The sequence below is a fragment of the Protomyctophum parallelum genome, assembly GCF_964188405.1.
Source record: "Protomyctophum parallelum genome assembly, chromosome: 19".
NCBI lineage: Eukaryota > Metazoa > Chordata > Actinopteri > Myctophiformes > Myctophidae > Protomyctophum > Protomyctophum parallelum.
The window spans coordinates 11,565,249-11,589,342 of record NC_139717.1 but is presented as its reverse complement, the minus strand read 5'-3'; the positions used below and the strand labels follow the sequence as shown (position 1 = coordinate 11,589,342).

At 42.0% G+C, this 24,094-nt stretch overlaps 1 protein-coding gene across 1 annotated transcript; it reads left to right on the top strand.

Moving 5' to 3' along the window:
• On the top strand, positions 1–20,576 carry sytl3 (synaptotagmin-like 3). Its single transcript, XM_083790109.1, has 16 exons — positions 1–13; positions 4,225–4,473; positions 4,765–4,980; positions 6,321–6,388; positions 8,459–8,510; positions 8,745–8,808; positions 9,111–9,186; positions 10,788–10,915; positions 11,368–11,481; positions 13,319–13,491; positions 13,986–14,088; positions 15,502–15,672; positions 18,132–18,240; positions 18,515–18,620; positions 18,937–19,151; positions 20,310–20,576. The coding sequence occupies exons 2-16, from the start codon at positions 4,376–4,378 to the stop codon at positions 20,396–20,398; spliced, it is 1,782 nt and encodes a 593-aa protein (XP_083646235.1). The 5' UTR covers positions 1–13; positions 4,225–4,375; the 3' UTR covers positions 20,399–20,576.
• Positions 20,577–24,094: the final 3,518 nt, after the last annotated feature.

Here is a 24,094-nt window from a genome sequence, read left to right as displayed (position 1 = left end):
GAGCCCTGCAGAGGTAAGATCTTTGCATGCAACCTTTTTGACTTTCACTTGGTTTCCTGAGCTGTTGACATGCAGGTCATAATGTACAGATTGCATTCAGGATTTTGTTGTTTATTTCTGTAACACTGCTATTGGACTGCCAGTCTGCCACTATACTCTTAGTTACTTATTTTCTCTCTTTTCACTATACTCAAAGTTAATTTTCATAATTGAAAATGGATGCACCTTGTTTGTTTTTTGTCCTAAGACTTGGAGCATACAAGTAGCTTCAGAGAATTGTTGCCACAGGGAAAAAAATAAATCCCTACATTAGTCTGGTCATGCCAGGCTAAGTTGACACAACTAAACACATACTGTCTGGATTCTTATGTCACTCTACTATAAATCTAGTGACTTTAGTCTATCATTTCATGCATGGAGCAGACAATAGACTGAACTGATTTATTATATTAGGCTGTAGCTTATATCATATCTTTCATTATGCCGTGAATCAGGAATCCATGTAGTAATTGTGTTTATGAATGTTCTATTATTTTTGAAGGCATGTGCTAATATTGAGCATTGAGAGGGATTTAAAAAACATCCATTGAAATGACTTGAAATTGAAACTTCATAAAGCCATCATATAATTCCAAAAATGTATGGGTGCTATGACATTAACAAGGGAATCAGGATCATTTCACTTTTTTACCAGCTGTTGGAAGCAGGCTGGGCTATTTTAGTAGTGGCAACTTATCATTTCATTGGCTGCCGTAGTCTCCTATCTTTCTGATTGGCGACCTCTCAGCCAATGGGATAGTATTGCAGCCAGCAAGTTAGGCAACCAGTAGCCTGAGCTAACGTGTTAGGTTTCTGGTCTAGAGGGGCGGGTCGCGGCTCAGATTTGCGCACGCCCTGATTGGATCTCATCGATCTGTCCGTCACCCCCGGCCCCTCCTCTCCCCCCTAGTGCAGCGCTACGTCACATCATTTGGAGCGACGCCCACCCGGAAGGGTTGTCTCCCACTTTTAGATCAGAGCGTCCAATGCGTTCCTCCAGGCTTTAAATTTTTGCACCAACAAAAATGAAAGCCTGGTACCGAGGCTAGGCAACCAGACACTTTTAGCTTCTAGTCTAGCCCATCTCTCTGCCTATAGACTAGAGGGTATGCGCGAGACATCATCGTACCTGGAAGTTATGCGGGAACGCTCACAGAGTGGCAAAAAAATGACTTTCTGGCCTTGCCAGCCCATTCATCCAAACAGAAAAGTCCTGTCTGATTGCATTAAACAATGTTAAACTCTCCAACATTGCAGCTGTACGAAAAGCTTGAATTATCCTCTTTCTATCTGCAAAGTTTTTGTTTCATAAAGATCTACCATAGAAACGTTATGAGCTAAGAAATGTCCTGCATTTGATTATATATGTTTTTAATAGAGTTTGGAAGTGCTTGTTTTCAATAACACAACATTTTGCTGCCTCCTGCATTATGTGACATTTAGAAACGGGTGGTACGCATTAAAGTGTTAGTGTTGATTATCGTGTATTAATCTAATTATAGTAAACTAATACTAAAAAGATATTTATTTATTTCACACAACGGAGTAACCTCGTAGCCTCGGTCCCATCCCATGCTTACTTATCTGCAAAAAGAACCTTGCTGCAGGCTATCCAGCATGTAACCTCGCCTCACCAGGCTTTCCACCACTTCGGAGGAAAGCCTTGTATCTGTTTCAAAAGTCTGTATGATCCGGTCGGGAGCTCTTCTACAAAACTTAAAGTTACAAGTTACTGTCGCGTGTTGCCACTCTCTTGTACTTGTATTATTTCCCACCACAGAGTACCCTTGCATCTCGGAAGACGGGCAGTGTCGTCGGTAGGCCAATCAGAGGCAGGCGTAGAAAGAAATCATGCACTTCCAACGAGCGCTTCCAACACTCCATGCTGCTCAATGTTTTGCCACTCAGTCTAGATGAGGGGGGGCGTGTATTTCACTAAGGGATTCTTATGTCAACTTTCATGTACAACACGCAAGCTAACCCAGGTAAAGTACTGCGAAGCAGACACGTGTGTGTGTGTGTGTGTGTGTGTCTGAATATTTCCGTGTGTGCTGAAAATAGCCGATCGATCTACAAGCTCACAACGGGTTGCGGAGGGGAGTCAGGCGACATGTTCTGCGTTTGCAGATCAGCATGGCTCCTCGTTGCAGTGTGTGTGTGTGTGTGTGTGTGTGTGTGTGTCCAAATGGCGATGCACTGTTTTGTGTGTTTATAGAAGATGTTGATTCTAGTGAGGAGATGGGAAATATAAAGACCTATATGAGACAGATTACATTAATTTGCTTTTGGACTGGTTTACTATATGCTTTTAGCAGGACCTTTGGCTTTGTGTAGTGCTTTAATTTGTTTCCACTCACACAAATACACATAGACACAGATATTTACATTTCATAGCACAATTCTGCAGTTATAATAAGGCAGCTGGTAATTAATTGATAATTGATCAATTCTTGTTTTAACTACAGTCAATCTTCCACCATGACAACTGGTGTTTCGGTTTTGAATTTAGGCTATGGTTAAAGTGTTGGCTTAAATTGTGTCATGTTGCCAAACCATATCTGTGGGTCTATATAGTGTCGCTCTTCCTGGAACTGCTGGGTGGGAAATTACACATTGTCATTTCTCACGCTGGTCACACTGATTTTTTTGATTTCACATGTTAACCCAGGCACGTCATCCTTTACTGCTATAGCACTGGTGTGACTCGCTGTGTCACTTCTTGTATATAAGCTCATTATGATAAAATGATACTACCCACACACTACCTGAGTCGCAAAGGGGTGTGTGACATCAGTTTAGTTCTTAGTCACAGCATTAATACCTACAGTATGCATCTTATAATGCATGTAAATTGTTCCCAGATGGGGGGGGGGGGGGGGGTGTGTGTGTGTGTGTGTGTGTCAGTTGTATACTGTTATACCCTCTGAGTTTTTCCCCTCTACACTAAATCTCTGTGCTGAAAATACCAGATTTGCAAGCTCACAAAACATTGCAATGCGAGTGTGTAGATCGGCTGTGAGCTATTTTCGCTGAACGTTCGAATCCCAGAATCTGGAAGATGGGGTTCAAGTGGTTATAGGTACTGTATGTTTGACTTGTGGCATGATGTCTGCTGGAAAGAAGAGAAACGAGACGAGGCCCAGTTCCCGCTGCGAGCCACAGACCTTCTCATAAGTGACACTGATTGTATTTAATGGCCGGCTGGTAACTCTGGATAATAGCAGGGACTGTATGTTATCTCCTAACAGGCTGACAACCAGCCATCCATTATAATCTCTCTCTCATGATATGTAGCCTACTGTACCAGTCGTCGTCCGTCCCCCCCCCCCCCACGCACGCGCATTTAAAACAAGTTGTCAAATTTTAAAGATCAGATTATCCATTTCAATGGCTCTTCAAGTCATGATTTTATTTATTTCCAAATGGATAAAAAAATGGTCCTAGCTCAAAATACAAAAAGACACACCAGTCGTTTTTAATGGAATAATAATGGAAGGCCTGCACTATAGAGCAGGCCTGCCTGCTGAATCATCACAACTGCATGTGGCGGACCCTCGACGCGAGGTGATCTCCCCATGTGGGCTGCCTGTGGTCAGGCCAAGCATGACTAAGAACCCTGAACAAAGCACTGTGTCGGTAGCATAGGAGAGGATGTGTGCAGGGTGTGTGTGTGTGTGTGTGTGTGTGTGTGTGTGTGGTGGGGAGGGGGGGGGGGGGGGGGCTTGTGAAAACCTTATAAGACTGCTCACCATAGAGCAAGTCCTGCTCAATAGTCCATCAAACTGGTTGGGTGATCTCTCTCCACAGTGCAATGTGGCTGCATGCTTGCTCCAAAGGTCAGTGGATTATCTGCTGCAATGGGTCTATAGCTACTGTGTTTACTGTGAGGGCAACACTGACTGGCTCATGGTTTATCTGTCTGGTTGGCTGCCGTTTCTGACACTTCTTGCAGCAGTCAACCTTTTCAGTTGCTATTGAGAATAGGTTAGTGTTGACCAGACTGCCCTGCCTTTACCACAGCCTTTATGTTTGGGTTAGAGAGGTGATGCTGACTGACTGTCCGAGAGCAGCAGCGCAGGGAGTACAGCGGTCTTCTGGGATGCCTCACAGACAACTATAGCTCTATGCCTCTGAAAGATAACCCAATTCTGTTGTTTTGTTTCACTTTGTTCTCAGGCTACAAAGCATGGATCCACACATCTAAAGACTGAGCACTGTCCTTTGATCATCCAGTCAGTCAGTCAGCATAAGAGGGAGGAACATCGAAACGGAGAGAGGTTGGACGACAATTAGTGGAAGATCAGAGAGAGAGAGAGAGAGACAGAGAGCGTTAAGGATGGATCTGAGTCTCCTCCAGGCTCGTGAGAGAGAGAGTGTGCTGGAAGTTCTTCACAGAGACCGACTGTTGCGCACCGCTGAAGAGGAGAGGATACGGTGAGAAATTATTATTGACCAATACCCTGGCGTGAAGTGGTGTGTACTGTACTGTACTGTACTGTACTGTACTGTACTGTACTGTACTGTACTGTACTGTACTGTACTGTACTGTACTGTACTGTACTGTACTGTACTGTACTGTACTGTACTGTATAGGTATAGTGCCGCATGTGCAGCGATATCTAAGAATTTATCCACACTGATAATGCAACATGCGTGAACTGAAAGTGCGTGCGTGCTGAGTGAGGCGTAGTAATAGTGCTATTCCCTCTTCCACCCTCATCCCAGGAGACTCAGATATGAGCTGATGGAGATCAGGAGGAAAGGAGCCAAGAGCTTCAGCAGACAGTACAGTGAGAGGACGTGCGCTCGCTGCCAGAGGCCGCTGGGGAAGCTGTGGAACTGTGGCGCGGTGTGTCGCGGCTGCAGCCACCGCATCTGCAGCAGGTGTCGCGTGGGCGCGTCCACCGTGGACTGGGAGTGCACCGTCTGCCACGCCTACAGGTAAGAGATATGTTTGGAAAGCAACTAAGTACATTTACTCAAGTACTGTACTTGAGTGCAACTTTGAGGTATTTGTACTTTACTTGAGCACCTAAACCTAACCTCAGTAAATACCTAAAAAACTATACCTAAATCGAATCTTAACCCTAACCCTAACACCGGAGGAAAAATATTCTCTATGAGGCAATTCTCTGGGCAATATCGGTAGAAGGCGCAGTGGAGTAACTAAAAGTATCTTTTTCCCGGTGGAAACAAAATCCCCTTTTGGCCAAAAAGTACAGTTTATACGTGTGGTGGGGGGCTCAGTGCGTCCACTAAGGTGAGTAGGCTTTCTAATGACACAACTCGCCTTGTTTTGGTGAGTAGCAAAAACGTTCTTTTTATTTACGCTAAAGAGGAGAGGCTGGTCTGCATTCATGCAAGCGGCGGAAGTTGAGAGTAACATAGCTCTAAATGAAACGCATTAGAGCTATGGATCAGAGCTATCTTAACCCTAACCCTAACATCAGTAAAACTATACCTAAATCTAATCTTAACCCTAACCCTAGGGTTAGGTTATAACATCAGTAAAACTATACTTGACCAGGAGCCAATCATCTCTGTGGTGGGATTCATAAATCATGCACGAAGGAGACTACAATTTACAATTTACAATTTAGGCATTTAGCAGACGCTCTTAATCCAGAGCGACTTACATTTAAGCAAGAACAAAAGCATGGGAATACATCACATAAAAGTATTTATCATGAAACATGCGTAAGCTAAGAAAGTAACAGTGGAATATCTATATAATGAAACTATACATACACTATACATATAAACTATACATATTTACTACTATGCTATACATATGTACTATGGCGTGCTATGACTAAATACAATACAATTATAGTGCTGTCTACATAACATGCTATAAGTCTGTATAAAATGCTATCTAAGCCAACATAAATGCTATCTAAGGGGTTAGGGTAAGTGCTATGGGCCATGATGGAGTCTGAAAAGGTGGGTTTTCAGGCTACGGCGGAAGATTGGGAGTGATGCTGCAGTTCTGACTGCAATGGGAAGTGCATTCCACAGTTTTGGAGCCAGAAGGGAGAAGAGTTTGGGACGTGTGGAGCGTTGTCCTACTACTAGAGACTTGCTTTTATAGGAAGAAAATAACCATTTCTAATGCTGTAACTAGAGTAACATATTACTTTACAGATCTGCTGATTACATGGCCATGCAAACACTATTATTGCTGCATATTCTGTGTCTGTCTAATAGGCTATTTGTTTAGTTTTAACAAAACCACTGGTTTCTGGCTGCCTCATGGTTGACATCATGCTTGTCTCTTCTAGGGAAGTTAAGATCAGGTCTGGACAGTGGTTTCTAGACGAACAAGCTAAGAAATTTCCAGCTGGCACAGGTTAGTAGTTTACTGTTGTGGCTGCATGCATAAACCAGTCATTATTCATATTCCCTAGATAGAGTAACATTACATCTACCGGTACATAGATTGTTGAATAATGTATGATTCCCCTATATATCTTTTGTCTATTTGATTGTAGTGTATGTACAGTATAGGGTTATGTAGTGTACACTACTTTAATTGAATTATACATCATTGCCAGCGGATAGCAAAGTCTTGAAGGCAGTGCAAGCTACCAAGTAGGCCTAATGCCTTACATTTATGCGGTCAATGCCTATTGCATCAGCTCAACATCCCCCCACTTCTCATACACTGGACTCACAGCTTCCTGAGCAATAGACCACAAACAGTTAAAGTAGGTACATCATCAACTGCTATCACCAACACAGGGGCCCCTCAAGGCTGTGTCCTCAGCCCCTTCCTCTATACTCTATACACAAATGACTGTATTAGCCCCTCACCCACTAACATCACATACTTTAAATACCCTGATGACACTGCCATTCTCGGACTGCTCCATGACAATAACTCTATTACGGTCTATCAGAATACCATTTCTCATTCCACACAGTGGTGCACTCTAGGTCGTCCTCAGACGAGCCCTCCATCGTCGTTTCCAGTCATCCCGATTCTCCATACATCCGGCCAGTTCGTTGGTACTTTGCACTCCTGCATCGCTCTTGAGTACATCCACGTATGTTAGCGTGGGGCGTCCTCGTGATCGATGCCCGTGTGTTGGTTCCCAGAGCACCAGTTTGCTGGCTGGCAGTTCTTGATGCCTTTGGCAGTGTCCTGCTAGTCTCATTCTCCTGGCTGCTATTTTCTGGCTCACCCTTGGTAATCCCTCATACAGAGTCTTGTTAGTGACATGTACAGTCATGCTGATGTTAAGTACTGCACGCAGCATTCTGGTGTAGCACCCGTCAAGGGACTTCTGCAGGGTTGTCTTCAGGGTCCAGCATTCACTGCCGTATAGGAGAACAGACTCCACTGTTGCGTAGAAGAAGCTGAGTTTGATTTGTCGGGGGAGATTGGAGTTCCATACACTGGTCATGCCATTCAGGGCCCTCCATGCAAGTGCCTTCCTCACTTTCACTTGCACTGACAACTATCTAGAGTTGAATGTGGTCAAAACAAAAGAACTGGTCATTGAAACAACCCCCCACACTGGACTTAACCCACTCCTCATTAATGGTAAAACAGTAGAACAGGTTGACAGCTTCACATATCTTGGACTCACACTGGACAATAGACTTACGTTTGATCAACACATTACATCTATCCAGTCACGCTTTCAGCAAAGACTCCATGTAATCCGTAAATTAAGACCATTATCTGTTGCTCCTCATCTTCTGCTATTATTGTACAAAAGCAATATTCTACCTGTTCTGTTGTACTGTTCTGCATGTTTCTACACCATACTGTCCATGCCTAATGGGAACAAACTTTTCAGTATCACCCGTATTGCTTCCAAAATCATCGGACTTCCTACACCCACACTTTCTGATATGAACAATAAGGCCATCACACGACTAGCACTCTCGATATCAAATGACACTGACCATCCTCTGTATCGCTTCTTTAACCTCATGCCATCTGGACAAAGATACAGAACCTTGCCATGGAAAAAGGTCCGTTTTAGTAGGAGTTTTGTCCCCTCAGCCATCGCGGCATTAAACAAACTGCCCCGCCGATAGGATGGTTCTGTACACAGTGGGGACCTCATGTTTTGTTTTAGTTTTTTGTATTGTCTTGGTGTTATGTGCTCTGTGTTGTTTTTGATATGGGTGTTGAACAGATTGTGAAGACAAATATCCTTCGGGACAATAAAGATTATTATTATTCCACCACTTTTTGCCAAAATATCATCAAACTAGGTGGATATGTTTAAACTGTTGAATCTGTCCCCAAATTGTTTTGAAATTGAAAATTAGGGGCTGTTGCCATTGCCAAAAATGGATGCTGCCTGGCATAGTTTTGGACCTAAATGTACTTGTTATAAAATCCCCTAAAACAAAAAAAACAAGTGCAATGTTTGCTGAGTCATCATATTTATATTGTTTACAGACAGACACGAGACAGTTGGAGAGACAATATTAAAGTCATACCCGAAGCCCAGGTAAGATCATCGAATAATTTAGTTTTTAGGACCACCATGGATTGTGGTCCCCAGGACATTTTTGTGTTTAATGTACCTGTGCTGTTTACATTTTTTAAGTATTCAATAATTAATCAAGATATAACTAATAATGAATACATGATATATACTGTATATCTTTCATTGGTTATTTTGTAGTGGATTCAATCATAAAATGACCCATTTATAAATACATATTCTTTCCCTATTTTACAGCCAAAAAATATCTGTTGTTCCACCAACTCCTCCTTTTGACTGCACAACCTTCGGCAGATCTTGGGTAATATTTTACTTAGTAGTAGTAGTAGTAAACTTTATTTATTAGTAGTAAACTTTATTAATTCATATTTTACTTGGAATCAATTCTACCATTTTGCCGGATTTATGCTTGGCGGAGTAGCACAGCTAAAACAGCCAATCCACAACCTTGTCTGTTTTCTGTGTGCATGCGACTCCGTCCTAAGACTTAGGCTACAGTAAACTGGGCCTTATTCAACAACAACTTGCATGCTGTTGCCTTAAACACCATGTCTTTATTTACAGGACTTAAAAAACTCAAAACCTTTTACCAAGTCTATGGAGGACTTAAAAAACTCAAAACCTTTTACCAAGTCTATGGAGGACGTGATGGTGTCATTCATCACTAGTCATATTAAAAGTAAGTGTGACAGATGAAGGACTGAGTACTTACTCATTTAACTCTAATATGTAACCAAATGGCCCCTCATGGGTCCATTTGGTTACATATAAACACTATGAGTTAAAGGGGCTGTAAGTCATATGTTTTTGTACGAAAAAAGGTGTTTGGTTCAAATGTTGAGGCTCTGTATTCTGATAGTAATCCTTGGTATAGACTCTTAATAACAGAGGTCTCCCTACCTCTCCTGCTCTTTAGTAGTATAGGCCTACAATATCTTACAACGGGTAAGGGCTAGTATGTTTAATTGACAAGAAGTCTACATACACAATTAGAGAATGCAGAAGAATTGTAATTTTCAATGTTTGCCTGTTATCTCTCCTATGGTACCACATCAATATAGCATGCAATTGTGGACAAAATCATATCCAACGAAATATTCAAAGTTTTGGGTCTGAGAGGCTAAATGTCATCTGGTGGTCCGTAGCTCAAATGCTGAATAATGAATTGACGGTGATATGAAAAGGGTTGAAATTAAACCACTGGGTGAAATGGACACTCAGGATCTTGCTAGGGTTGTAGGTTAATCTGATGGACAGATAGGAGTGAACGCATCACAGTGGAAGCACAGCGCTGCATTTCCTCTGGATGCTATCAGTCATAATATGATCGATAAGCTCTCTCAGACACGCAAAGGAAATGACGTTAACAGACTGATCATCAATGACAATCTGTGAGGAGTCATCAGCACACATCATGTTGTGCTTTACAAGTAGTTACCGACTGTACTTAGAACTTGTACGTTCTAGGGATGGGTCCGATTAATCGATTAATCGATTATCGTTGATAGGACCCGAAATCGATTATGAAAATTAATAATCGATAATCGTTTTTTTTTTTTTTTTTTTTTTTTAATGAAAATCTGTTGGAAAGGCAATATTGTCATCCAAACAGGACAGGGCTATAGGCCTACCAAAGTGTGCCTGGGATGTGTCTGTGTAGCTGCATGAGAGGAGTGTGAGTGGAGATTGATTCCAATCAATATACAGGTTTGGAGGATTTAGCAGGTGTTGGGAATTTACCTAATCAGGCCTAGGCTGGGGTTGCTATGGTGATCAATTGGATCAACAGTGGTCCAGGGACCACCAGTGGTCCCATTTAAAAGATGGAGTTAGTAACCAAATGGACCCTTATTAACTCTCAAGAGTTACAATTATTGTTAATCAACTACATCAGGGGCTCCCAAACTTTTTTGACTTAGGTACCCCTTGGGGGGAAGATTTTTTTTATTTGTAGGGTTCATTAAAAAAAAAAAATCCCCCCCCCCCAAAACGATTAATCGATTAATCGTTAATATTGAATTATACAAATCGATTTTCATTTTGGACACATTTACACATCCCTAGTACGTTCTAAAAGCTCCAGTAAACATCCCCCTTATAATTGTTTCAATTGCTCATCTTATTAGGGCATACAAATTGTCTCTGTCGGGTGGAAACATCATATAATGTCCAAAATCTTTACATTTCAGGATTTAATTGTTTTTTAATAAAAACAAATAAGTAAAATTAGCGGATCTCCAAGCTCTGGGATAAAGTGTTCTTTATCGTTTCTAAATGCAGAGGTTTCCAAGTCCCAGAACGACGTGAGAGGAGACCTGGGTCTGCTGACGGTGGACGGCACCTGGACAGAATCCAACCGTGCCGGCCGTCAGAGCCGCTCAGACAGTGACATCATCAAATCTACCAAAGTATGCACACACATCCCTGATACGTGATATTAAAGGAGTAGTTCACCCAAAGAATGACACATTTTCTATCAATTAATGGAGATTCATTTTCCATTAAGCCAATAATTTGATGACCTCTTCTTTAACAAATGTATCAATGTACCATTTACAATTTAGGCATGTTGCAGTAAGCAAGGATGTGTAGTGTTGGATCAAACTTTGAAGACATGCTTTGTAGGCCAACATCAGTGTTTTATACTTTATTACTGTGTGGGAAGTAACCGGGAGCCAATTGACTGGAGGGAGCGGAGAAGGAGGGAGACATGTGACATTTTGAGCTGGTTGAAGACCAAGGCTTTCTGGATCATTTGGAGATGTTCCCCCCCAGAATATGGATGCTGGAGTTCAAGTGGTTAATCTAGAGTTTTCTACTAATTGAGGGTTCACTTCTTTCCCTCTCTCTCTCTCGTCAGCTAACCAAAGTCCCCAGTCTCCCCAATCTGTTCAGGAGAAACAAGGACAGTGACCAGTCAGGCTCCTCTACCGGGATGGAAGATGAAGTTGAAGTTTACTCCGGAGGGAAGAGAGTGAGTACATTCATTCTCTCATCTGATGAACACAGAAACATGAAAGGAAACACCTGTGTACAAGCAGCATCCTGTGATTGATTCCAATGATGATAGAAAACACTATATCTACGCATACACATTTTTCCCTGTACACGAAACCTCTTGGCTGAAAATAGACGATCTACTGTACAAGCTCACAATGCGTCTGTGTTGTGAGTGAGGCGTTGTGAGCTTGTAGATCTGCTATTTTCAGCTAATGTTCTCCCCAGAATAGGGATGTCTGTGTGTTAGGCTGTGCAACAGTGACACCAGTGACGTTATAGCATGAACACGCTATCACGTGCTCGGACCCAGGGACCCAGGGGCAGTGACACAGCCACACACATAGCTGTCTATAGGAGTGGTTGGACCACTCAAAAATGCTGGTCTGTTGCAGACAGTCCCCATTTGTTGCGTCAGTTAATTGCTCCTTGAAAGTGAAAACTTCTTAGAGAACAAGCAGATGTTGTTTTCAGAGATCAGTGGCTCAAGACTTTCAGGCTGTGAGTTCAAACCCTCCCACGATAAATGTGAGATCAGAGCCAGTTCCCAGAGGAACGATGGTGTAGAGATGTAGCTGGCAGCTGTGTTTAGCACTTGGCCAATGCTAAGATTGCAAGTTCAAGCCTCATTACTCTGACATTAACTACAGTACATTTAGAAATCTAAAGTACTACACACGGAAGCTTGAAACGCTTCCCTCGCTTTCAGTTCCTCTGTACTTGAACTTAAAATGTATTTAGAAAGCCAACTTCTCAGGGAACGTTGGGGACAGCCTACTATAGCATGACTTTAATACCTAGTGTGTTCATCACTTGAATAATTAAAGGCTCATGTGTGGTCATCAAAATAGTATATACCATGATGATGACATACACATACTGTATACATGTGTATTCTACCAAATATTAGTAGTGGAAGAGACGTTTACACAGCCTCTTTCACACTGTGATGGAACAGCATGCAGTGGCTCAGCATGCTGTTCAAGCTCCATCAAGGTCATCTGTTCAAACACCACTGGCTCAAAGACATAGCGGTATTCTAGATGACCATTTGTTCAAAATCCCCACTCTCTCTATAAATAGTATACTGTACATATGCCATTTGTTGAATTTAAAACAATAGATGAGAAGCAGATGAGAAGCAGTGAGTTTTATTATATTATATATAAAAATGGAGAGAACATTGTGAATCGTTTCTGAATCGTAGATAATAAGAATTGTGATTCTTACATTAGTGTCAGTATCATTCAGTAGCACAGTATCATGTTAGTATCATCAGTATCATGGTCGGGTAGTGTGTGCAAGCTGGGTGGTGTGTGAAGATCCGGTTGAAGTATTCCTTCGGTACGGCGACTGCGGCGGCGAGAACAATAACGCGACACGAGACAGTATCACGCTAAAGGTTCACAAAGTTTATTACACAAACAGGAACATATATAGTGCTGGATCATAATGACGTGACAACAAGATATGAGACATAACGTGCCTACTCCAGCAAGGCTGACCTTTCTGCCGCTGAGATGTCTCTCGTAGCCTATCTATAAAGTATGCTACAGTTCAGGCAGTACACAATACATATCAAGTACACTGTATCTCAAGTTCAAGTAGGCTACACAGACATGGGCAACTCATGATTATAACATAACAGTCAGTATCATGTCATATCATGTTTTTTATAATCAATTCTAGTACATGACAATAGAGACGTAGTGTGTTTTGTTCTAGCGGATATTAAACCAGGAGATTATGTGAAGCACTGTGTTTTAAAACACGAGAGCTGTGAAGCATGGTGTCTGTGTGTTGTTGCTCTGCAGGGCAGCACCAGCAGCATCAGTACAGAATGTGGTCTGCACACAGAGACTCACCGTGTGACAGGAGACCTGCAGCTACTGCTGCTCTACAACTCCAACAGCTCCTGTCTGGAGGTGACGGTGGGCGGCTGTAGGAACCTCTCCCATGGAGACGTCAAGAGGACGAAGTGTCACCCGTGAGTAGTGTTGTAGTACTTTGTCAAATTACCTCCACATTTAGAGTTAGGTGGTTTTCACCGACAGTTTGACGATCCAATAGGAGGTTTAGTCGGAAGCGCTTTTTAATACTTTTCATTGTAAAATACACACACAAAAGAGTGTTCAGCTGCACTGATTTATTAAAAAGAAAAGTTGGCCTACTGGCAGCATGCAGACAGTTTGGCAATGATCAGTCCAGCAGTTTGTGAGATTGGCCACACACACGCACGGACGGACGGCTAACCTTTTGCACATAATAAGTCTGGTAGGCAATACAAGTGTACTGTATGACTATGTCATCAAATGTCAAAATATATTGTCATCAAAAACAAATATTTCATACATTAGGTTGTCAAAAACGTACAATGCAATAATATAATGCTAAAAGGAAACACCTCAAGGGCTTGTTTCCATTGTGGTCTCTGTGTATTCAATTCAGTGTAACTTCCTCAATCTCTGATTCATTGTGTAGATATGTCAAGATTTACTTGCTGCCAGATAAGGCTCAGAGTGGCAAGATGAAGACCAGCGTCAAGAGGAACACTACTGACCCGGTTTATAATGAAACATTACAGGTAACGCAAGCACTGCTTTCACTCAATCGGCAAATATTGATTTGAGCCACAACATGATACGCACAGCAGGAATGTCTCATGTCTGTCTTTCATCGCTGAGTGATGAGGGCTACAAATATGAGGGTGATGAGGGCTACTGTATTTGTAGCCCTCTGGTTGCAAATACAAATACTACTTGCAAGTGCAACAAACAACGTCATGATGATCAACATAGAAACATTAAACTTTGATTGATTGATTGAAATATGTATTAACAGTTTGCAGAATTACTTGTTTACAAGAGGGTCCACGGTGGACTTATTCATGCTCCCCCGTGACGTCATGTGGCAGCCAAGTCTGTGGACTTTTAATGCTTGCTTTATTCATGCTCCCCCGTGACGTCATGTCGGCAGCCAAGTCTGTGGACTTTTAATGCTTGCTTTATTCATGCTCCCCCGTGACGTCATGTCGGCAGCCAAGTCTGTGGACTTTTAATGCTTGCTTTATTCATGCTCCCCTGTGACGTCATGTCGGCAGCCAGACTTTTAATGCTTGCTTTATTCATGCTCCCCTGTGACGTCATGGCAGCCAAGTCTGTGGACTTTTAATGCTTGCTTTATTGATTGTCACTCTTTGATGAATTGAACAAGGTGGACCACCTTGTTCAATTCATCAAAGAGTAAATTAGCTCTCTTCTGTTTAAATGTACTACTATTATATCTCCATGGGCAGCAGACGGTGAGCGGTTAGGGACCGTCTACAAAGTCCAACACCGAACTTGAAAATATTCAATAACTTCCATTTATAGGCAGAATATCACCACCATATTTACATCACACATCAATGGTGTACTTATGATTGTACTACAGCATTTAATTAGCCTATACTTTAGTGCCCAACCCAACTTCCCAAGACCATCTGTAAACAATTCCCCCCCTATCAGTAATGTGATCTATTACATCGCACACTGAACATGATTTGCTGTTCATATATTCAGAACGGGTAAGGACTAGTAATTCATAATTTTTTAATACCGTATTTAGCTATAACGAGCGCAAATGTTCGATGCTAATTGACAGTGCTACTCTGCTACTACCATAGACTGTAGGGGAAAAAATGGCTACTCTCAGCCGCACAAGAGGAGATTAGACCCCATCCCTCCCAGAGAAAATCCCATAGCCTGGAAGGACGATCGGCCTGGCTCGGCCAATGATTGAACGACTCGTTCGAGTGACTGGTGGGTCCGTGCCCTATGGTCCGTGCCATAGAGTATGGTCCGTGCGGGAGATCCTATAGTTTACAGGACCGAAATTAACGAAATTAACTAATCATTTTAGTGAACGAACGAACGACCGATCTGTTCACTGAAAAGAACGAAAGTTACCACCACTCATCAGCTCTCCATTTCATTCCCCCCCATGTGGCTTTCAACAGTATCACATAGAGCGCCCCCTGCTGCATGAGAGGACCCTGCAGGCCTCCGTGTGGCACTCGGGCACTCTGAAAAGGAAGGTGCTTCTGGGACAAGTCCTGATCACGTTGGAGCACTGGAGGTCGGAGGAAGCGGCTCCACAGGGTTCCGTGTGGTACCCGCTGTGTCCAGAGGTATGCCATGTGAACACTGCTCTAATCTATAGAGAGCAGTGTACTCAATGTTTTACTTGAGAAAAAGTATCAATACTGCAATATAGAAACACACTGTTACAGTTAAAAATACAGAATTCAAAATGTACTTTGGTATGATTTTTTTGGTATGATGTTGTTACTTGGGTATATGGCCCAAATTAGTTGGGCTCGCCCCCTAGTGGTCTGCATGAACTGACTCCAATACTAGATGGTTATTCACACTTTTCATACAGCCCATAATGCATTGCGATTGTGTGTGCGGCAGTTCCGGTTGCACACGGGGAGGGGTCGCGGGAGGTGACGAGGAGGGAAGCCTCGCCCCCACGGGGGAGAGGCTTCCCTCCCGTCCCATCCCACATTCCCGGCGGCTGCTGTTAGTCTGTTCTCAATAGGTATTAGGACGGTGTTCCAACAGAGTGGTAAAATACTGAAAGGCTTGATGCTCCTGCACTCTTCACATTTGCCTTGTGTTTATCTGTCAGTGCATGCCGTTCAATGGAGCCTTTACTTTTGCTGCTGATCAATATCCGTTCTACACAAAGTGCAAAATGCATGGAAACTGTCAATCCCTTTTCTTTATGAACTCTAGTTCATTGATCCATTCCTCATTAAATGAAGTCTTTCTTTTCGGCATATTTGTTTTTTTAATCTATCTCTGCACAAGCACATGGGAAAATAACGTTTATTATATTTTATTTCATTCATTCAAGTCATGATGAAGGAATGAGTTGAATGCGTGCTGCAAATGCTGTGGCCCCGATGGTATATTGTCTTCGCTCGTAGCATTTTATTGAAGAAGACTTGAATCGGGTGTGATACAGCGTATGAAAGCAAATTTCCCAAGGATTATGGAGATGTTTTTTTTTTTTTAAAGGTTGAGAAATGAAAGAATTATGGCCGTTTCTAATCTCAACATTTTATTAAGAAAGCAACCGTGAAGAGCGCTGTTGCCATGTCTCATAGAAACAAGTAAATATGTATATAAGTTAATCCCAAAAGAAGTGCATATAACAGGGGTCTGTAACCTATTTTAAATAAAGTGCCATGTTTTTATTTTCTAGATAGTGAGTCTGCCATATCCAGATTCATTTTAATGACACCACAATAAAATAAAAAAACATATTTTGATTGTCCACAAAGTTCTTCCTTCTTTTTAATTAATCATTATTGTTATAATGATCATTATATATCCCCCCTGCAGTCAGAGGTCATAGTTTTAATGAATGAATGTGATGCATTGTGAGCTGGTAGATCTGCTATTTTCAAAAGTAATCTTGGAAAAATGTAATACATTTTTTGGATTAGCCGTCCTTAGTTGGGCAAATGCATTCATCTGGGGATCCTTGACAATGTGCTGTGTGAGGATCACTGGTTTAAACAACATTAGGAGAAAAGCCCAAATAACCACTTTAGAAACAAGAAAAGCAACCACAACTATAAGTACAACTACCAATATTTACAAGCAACTTTAACGAAAAAGAACAGACATGGCAACACACCAGCAGCCTCCCAGAGCCGCTCAAGTGTAAAATCAAACAGTGCTTTTTGCATTTAAGAGGTGGTCAGACCTGTACGTCTTATCGTTATGCGCTGAGTGTCTGGCCACCCTAGGTTTCATGTGAAATGTACCTAAATCAATCAAGCAATGAATGTCAGTGTTGTTTACTATTTGTTATTGTGAATGTGGGTGGGACAGTGGGAGGCGACAGTCATGGCCATGCAAGCGTGTAAAGTGTAAACAGTGTGACGCTACATCCGTGGTAGCATCCCACCGGATGGGCCGCACACACGACTCTGTCCCCAGTGCGTTGGCGGGGAAAAGTGTCAATAGGTTTGGTTGAAACCCAGAATAATTGATAGACGAGATTTGTCAATGGATTCTGATTATGTTGGGTGTATTGCTGCACAAATACTTGAGATTCACATTTGAGCAAGAATGGCGCAGCACTAGTTTGGTGTGCTCGACTATATAACATACTAAAAATGTAGGAAAATGTGACATTATAATTCTGTATTCTGTATTACTTCTATTACTATTTCCATCTTTCCCTTCTTTCTAGGCCTACTTCTAATCTCAGAAGAAAATGTTGTAGTTTTACAATTTGTCTTTTCAGATTTTGATTATTAGTATACATAAACTCTTATATGATGATGTGTCATTATGTACAGTATGGGTTACCTGGCAGCAGCATAAAGTAATTCAAATCAACCCCTCCTTTACCAGCCCTAATGATTAACACATTAATGCATCACTAATTACAATACAATAGGTTATGAGATCTGCATATTGGGTAGTTGTATAGTGGTACTGCAATTATATTTGTATGCCAATAGTTGTTTACTTGTACTCCAATCAGTCGAATAACATTTTGAATGCAGGACTTTTACTTCAATGTGGTAAGTGTGGTAAATACTGCTGGTGTTCCTGTGTCTGTCAGCAGCCTGAATGTCCAGAAGATGGAGCTGTAGAGCACAACAGAGGAGAAATGCTGCTCAGGATCAAGTTCAGTATCTTGGGACAGATCTCCTCTGTCTCTCGAAGCCATGGTTAGAACTTAGTAGGCCTACCACTGATGATGATAATAACAATAATAACAACATTTGATTTAAAAAATACATCATCTCACTAGTCCTTGTACAAAGAACATTAGAGTGATATAATCAGATAAAAGCATGCATCAAAAACAATATTTTATAAGAAGACAGACAAATATGTTCAAAGTAGGTCAACTTGGCATTGTTATTTGATCACATCACCAGAAGTCATAAGAACTCTTTGTCTGTGTAAAATAGAACAATAACCTTGTCTTACTGTTTACAGGGGTTGACACTGGGCCTCGTGATGGCGGTCAACTGACGGTCCTTATCAAAGGAGCCAAACACCTTCCCTTTAAAGCAAACACTAGACAGGGCATCTACGTGAAAGGGTACGTGCGCGTGTGTGCGTGTGTGTGTGTGTGTGTGTGTGTTAGTGTGTGTGTTAATGCATTTCTAGTGAGTATTTAACAACTTTCAACCTTATATACTTGCCAAAATACCCGGCCTACAGTACAAGCTGATGATACTGATATGACACTGACCATGACACTGACATGATGACCATGATACTTATATGACACTGACCATGATACTAACCATGACATGATGACCATGATATTGACCATGATACTTATATGACACTGACCATGATACTAATAAAATGCATTTGATTTGACTTGACTTGTTTTTTTGTTTTGTGTTTAGGTGTCTGACTCTCTCAGGGGGCAGAGAGGTGGTACAGAAGACCCCTACTCTGAAAGGGAAGGCCGTTTCTGACTGGTCCCAACAGCTAGTGTTTGACAGCGTCTGTGGCGCAGAGCTCCTGGACTGTTCTCTAGCTCTGGACCTGTGGGGCCACGCCTCTTCCTCCTCTGGCCACTCGGACCACCAGTGCCTGGGAGGGGTCCATATGGCCACGGGTAAGACCGGCTACTTCCCTTTCCTCTGCTTATGTAATGGTTTACGTTTGACACTTGGAATTAGGAATAGAACTTCCTTGCTTACAGTCTGTAAGTTCCTTGGAAGTGTGCCTGCCTCAGACCTGCCGGCAAATCCAATTATGGTCAGAAGATGAGTGGTTCATAACACCCTGATGAAATTCACAGGGTGAATTTCACAGAACCCTGGGTGTGGACCCAGGGCTGGACTGGATGCTAAGGGCTGGGGCGGTATGGGATTTTTGTTACCACGATAATCGTCCTCTCCTTAGAGCCCGGGCAGAGGTCTTTTTGTTGGTGGTTCTGGATAACCGTGGGTCCGACCGACTCGACAGCTGGCACATACACCCCTGCGGTGGTGTGGAACGAGTGTGTCGAATATGAAGTCGGTGGGGCGAACGGTTCTCGAGTGGAGTGGATTTGAGTGGATTACACACACACACAAACACACACACACAGAAACTTGGTGCATTTATAGTTACAGTAGATGTAAAACCTTTAATTTAAAGGGTTAAATTGTTACAAACAAACAAACAAACATCTACAGTCTACATTCCCCAAAAAGGATATACACGTGTTGAATTCAGTCAGCCGAGAGGCAGGGATAAAAGATATAAAAATGAATGACCAGAAGGGGTGAGTGTGTGTGTATCAAAAGAAGAGTCCTGGATTGCTCCCATTACACTGGGCCACGCCCATCACAGTAAGTTAGGGGCACTCATCATTCGCTCAGTGCATTCCCCCTCTTTCACAATAAAGCCTCTCTTGTCTTGCGTGTCTTAAGTAGCGTGTGAAAGACATGCTCAGTCTCCGGTTTCACTGCCATTATGAAAAAAAAAATGTTTGTGAGGAAAGGAGAGGTGATGTCAGTCAAACTGGCATTATCTGTCAACCCCTCTGCTCTCCCACGCTGTGGTTCACCAGGAGCCCAAATGGACCCTTATACGGCTGTAACTCTGAGAGTGTACGAGGGGGACCATTTGGTTTCACTTGTACACTCTCAGAGTTCGATAACACTGACACTCCGGTGTCCGGTCCCAGTGATACAAATCCGTATCAAATGGGGGTCCGTGGAGTAATGCATATTACTCTTTGAAATTCAAAAGATTGATGATCAACACTCTTCTCTACTCCACACAGCTGGTTCACCATGGCATACAGTGCTGCATCTGCCAAACAAGTGGCATGACCTCAGTCTGCCAATCCATTCCAATGTCAACACCAGCTAGGCTGCTCTGATGGCACCTGCCTGCCCTGAACAGATAAGATCTGGACAACACACAGGACTCGGCACTTTACCACGCTCTGTTTACACTGGCTGACAGGCTATTGCTCAACCTACAGCCCAGCTTTTCGCTATTTATAGTTCTAATTGAAATAATTTAAGTTTTGCCAGATTTATGTCATCAAGTTGTAATCTTTATTTTATTTGCAAGTATGTATTTTAAGTACATTACGATATTTTTCTATTGTGTGTGTATTATTGCGTGATTCTCGACCTGATCTTGCTTGACCACTCGACGAATGAGTGCCAGTCTTTTTGTGCATGCTGCCAGTAAGGCAAGGAAATCACTCCCAGAATAGTTTTCCAATCCGTCAACAACTATAATATTTGTGTGTGAATGCATTACTGCAGACCTAAAAGTTACACTCTTCTTTGACATTTTTGTATGATATACTTGTGTAGGCCTACAGTAGTTTAACTTTGTTTTACGATGAGGTAATGACAGTTTTGTATACGGCACAGCACAGTGTTTCTTGATTTTGAAGACAGTACAGTAGGCCTATGACTATTTGGGGGGCAATTATATGGTAAGACTGATGTATTTGCATACCGGTATCCTGTTGGGATAATTATTGTCTCTGTAATTATTTTATTTATTTTCTATTATTAAACGGTATTATGTTTAGTGTGTGATTTGTTTATTAATGTTTTTTTTTTTTTACTTTACATAGCTGTATTATGTAACTTTTGTTTTAAATGAAACCGTCTTCCAGTGATATCATCATTAGGCAGATCTTTTTTTAAACAAGATTTTTTTGCAATTTCTTTTAGATTTTCATTATCGTGAGAACGATAGCTTCCATTTTCGCATTGCAACTTTTCAGGACTAGAAATCCTGCAGTTTCTATTAGGTTGTATTCCCCATCGATGAGGTCACTGGAAGACGGTTTCTGAACTGCCTACAGCCCTCCTATGAGACACAGAGTAGAAAACAAATTGCGCCATCTTTTCATTATTATTAGTGAGGACCTATTATATGAAGATAGGTTGAAAAGTGGTGAAGTGGTCCTTTAAAGGACAACTTTATTTTTTTTTTCAACCAAGATTCATGTTTTAGGTTGTTATTAGAGAAAGTAAAAGATGATTTTTTTCATTTGCTGCTTTCTTTCGTTTTCGATTTTAGCCATTTTTTACAACGGGGCGGGGGCATTCGAACATGGGGCTAAATATATATTTTTATGGCGATTTCTTCTTTTATTATTTACTATAGTTCTACTAGACCCCAGGAAATAGAGCACCTAAGTCCTGACGTAACTCGCTCATCCCGACGATTCCCTTGGTTCGCGGAAGTAATTTCTCTATGGAGAATAACATGGGGTGGGGTGATCTTAATATCGTCTACTATAAGCGTTGTGGTCCAAAAATAAACAAGCTGTCTCGGCGTTATTGTTAGGGATGTGTCTCTGTATCGTTTGCAACAGTCAGTCACTCATATATGATAGTCTGCTTCTAGCGAAAATGTAACTAATTCAGCAGCAGTAACATTAGCGTTTTCTCTCAGTCAGTTGATTCTTCATATCCATATGAGTGAAGCGGCCGGGGTGACAGGTTTATTTTTCAAACACAGTTGTTATATGAGGCGATCTAAAATCGCCTCAATGGGGATTTCAATGCAACTAAACAAATACATGAACCTGGGGACTGACGCCCTCTACTGCAAGTGACGTCATACTTCGGTGCTCTATTACATCTGGCCATAAAAGATCACATATTCTACTGAATGTGCAGGGGGTGACAAACTGACATGTTGAGCCATACAACACAGTATGGCATCCCCCTATAGTACCCCCCCCCCCCCCCCCTTCACATTCAGTAGATCCTGTGATCTTTTGTGGCCAGATGGGGTCCTGGGGTCTAGTAGGACTATAGTAAATTATACAAAAATAAATCGCTAGCATGCCAAAGTTTGTGCTACTGCCATTGAGAATGCATTGGGTGTTTAAGTTAAATTACTCCAAAACATTTCAAATTAAAAAGTTCCAGCATGTGTTCCCTCAGTAAGCTGAAAAGTGTGAATGGAGTTTAGGTGAAAGTGATTTTTTTTACTACTGTTAAGGCTGGCTCTTGGGCCTTAACAAAGAGGGGAGAGGGGAGTTAAAGCAGCAAAAAAGTGTTTATTCAATAATTAATTAATAAAGGTAAACAAATAACTGCCCAATTAACAAAAGGTAACCAAAAACGACAGTTGGCAGTTGCCCTGGTGTGGCTGCTCTGCAGCCTGCCTGAGGAGGAATGGAGAGACCAGAACATGAACACAGCAGGTGCTTTAATAGTGTTTGGGGAGGACACTGGCCAGGTGTCTCCCCTTCTGCAGATTGCAAGCTCCGCCCTCCCAATCCGGCACTGCAAAAGGATTGGGTTAAGCGCCTGACACAGAACAGCATGCAGACTCCTTAAAGGTACAGGGGCCGTCACACTACAGAAATGAGAGCTTTTATCTTCTTCTTTCTTCAAAGTAAAGTTTCAGAGTAAAGACCAGGGTGGGATTTGAACCCACAACATCTGGATAATGTAATGTGGAAAGCCACTTGACACATTGAGCTACCAGACTGTCTGTTCTGTCATGGTTTCTCGTCTTTCTTATCTGAGTACCATCCATGATAACACTTAAAAGCACCAAAGACAACTTTGATGCACAGAAAAAACAATTAAAATGCTCTGTACATGATCCCAAGGCCCCATGAAAAGTGACACCAAGAAGAACAACTTAAAACTTAAAATCACAGAGAGCTCAGTGGCACCCTTGTTAAGTTGACATCGATGTGAGCCAGAGGTTTTGAGTTCAAATCCAGCTGAGTTCCTCCTTTCACTCTGCAGCATGTTTTGGAGAATGACATCACTGGAAAGAGATGGAAAGCCAAGGAGATTCTCATGGTGGCACTCTGTGTTAAGCTGCTGTCTATGTGAGCCACAGGTTGTGGGTTCAAGTCTAGCTGAGTTCCTTCTACTCTTCACTGTGGACCACATTTCAGAGAATAACACCCAGAAGAACAATGGAAAGCTGAGGAGATTCTTAGAGAGCATTGTGGCTCTCTGTGATAAGCTGCTGTCTATGTGAGCCACAGGTCATGGGTTCAAGCTCAGCCTTGGACTGTCGGACGGCATACAGGCCACCGTAAGATGAACCTAAATAGGTTTGAATGGGGTTTCTAGGTGTAAGTACTATAGTAGCATGCCAAAGTTTGTGCTATTGCCATTGAGAATACATTGTGTGTTTAAGTTAAATAACTCTACAAAACATTTCAAAGTAAAACGTTTCACCATGTGTGCCCACAGTAAGCTGAATTATAAAATGTGTGAATGGAGTTTATAGGTGAAAGTGTTTTTTTTTTACTTCAAGGTCCTTTTCTTTACCAACTGCACTACCTCTGCACACTTTTATCTTCTTCTTTCTTCAAAGTAAAGAACATAGTGGGATTTGAACCCACAACATCAGGATCATGTGGACAGCCACTTAACACATTGAGCTACAGGCTGTCTGTTCTGTCATGGTTTCTCCTCTGTATTACTGTATCTGATTACCATCCATGATAACACTTAAATGCACAGAAGACACATTTGGTGCACAGTAAACACCATTAAAATTCTCTATAGACAAATCCACAGAGGGGTGCCCTGGGCGCGGCCATTACTGAGGTGT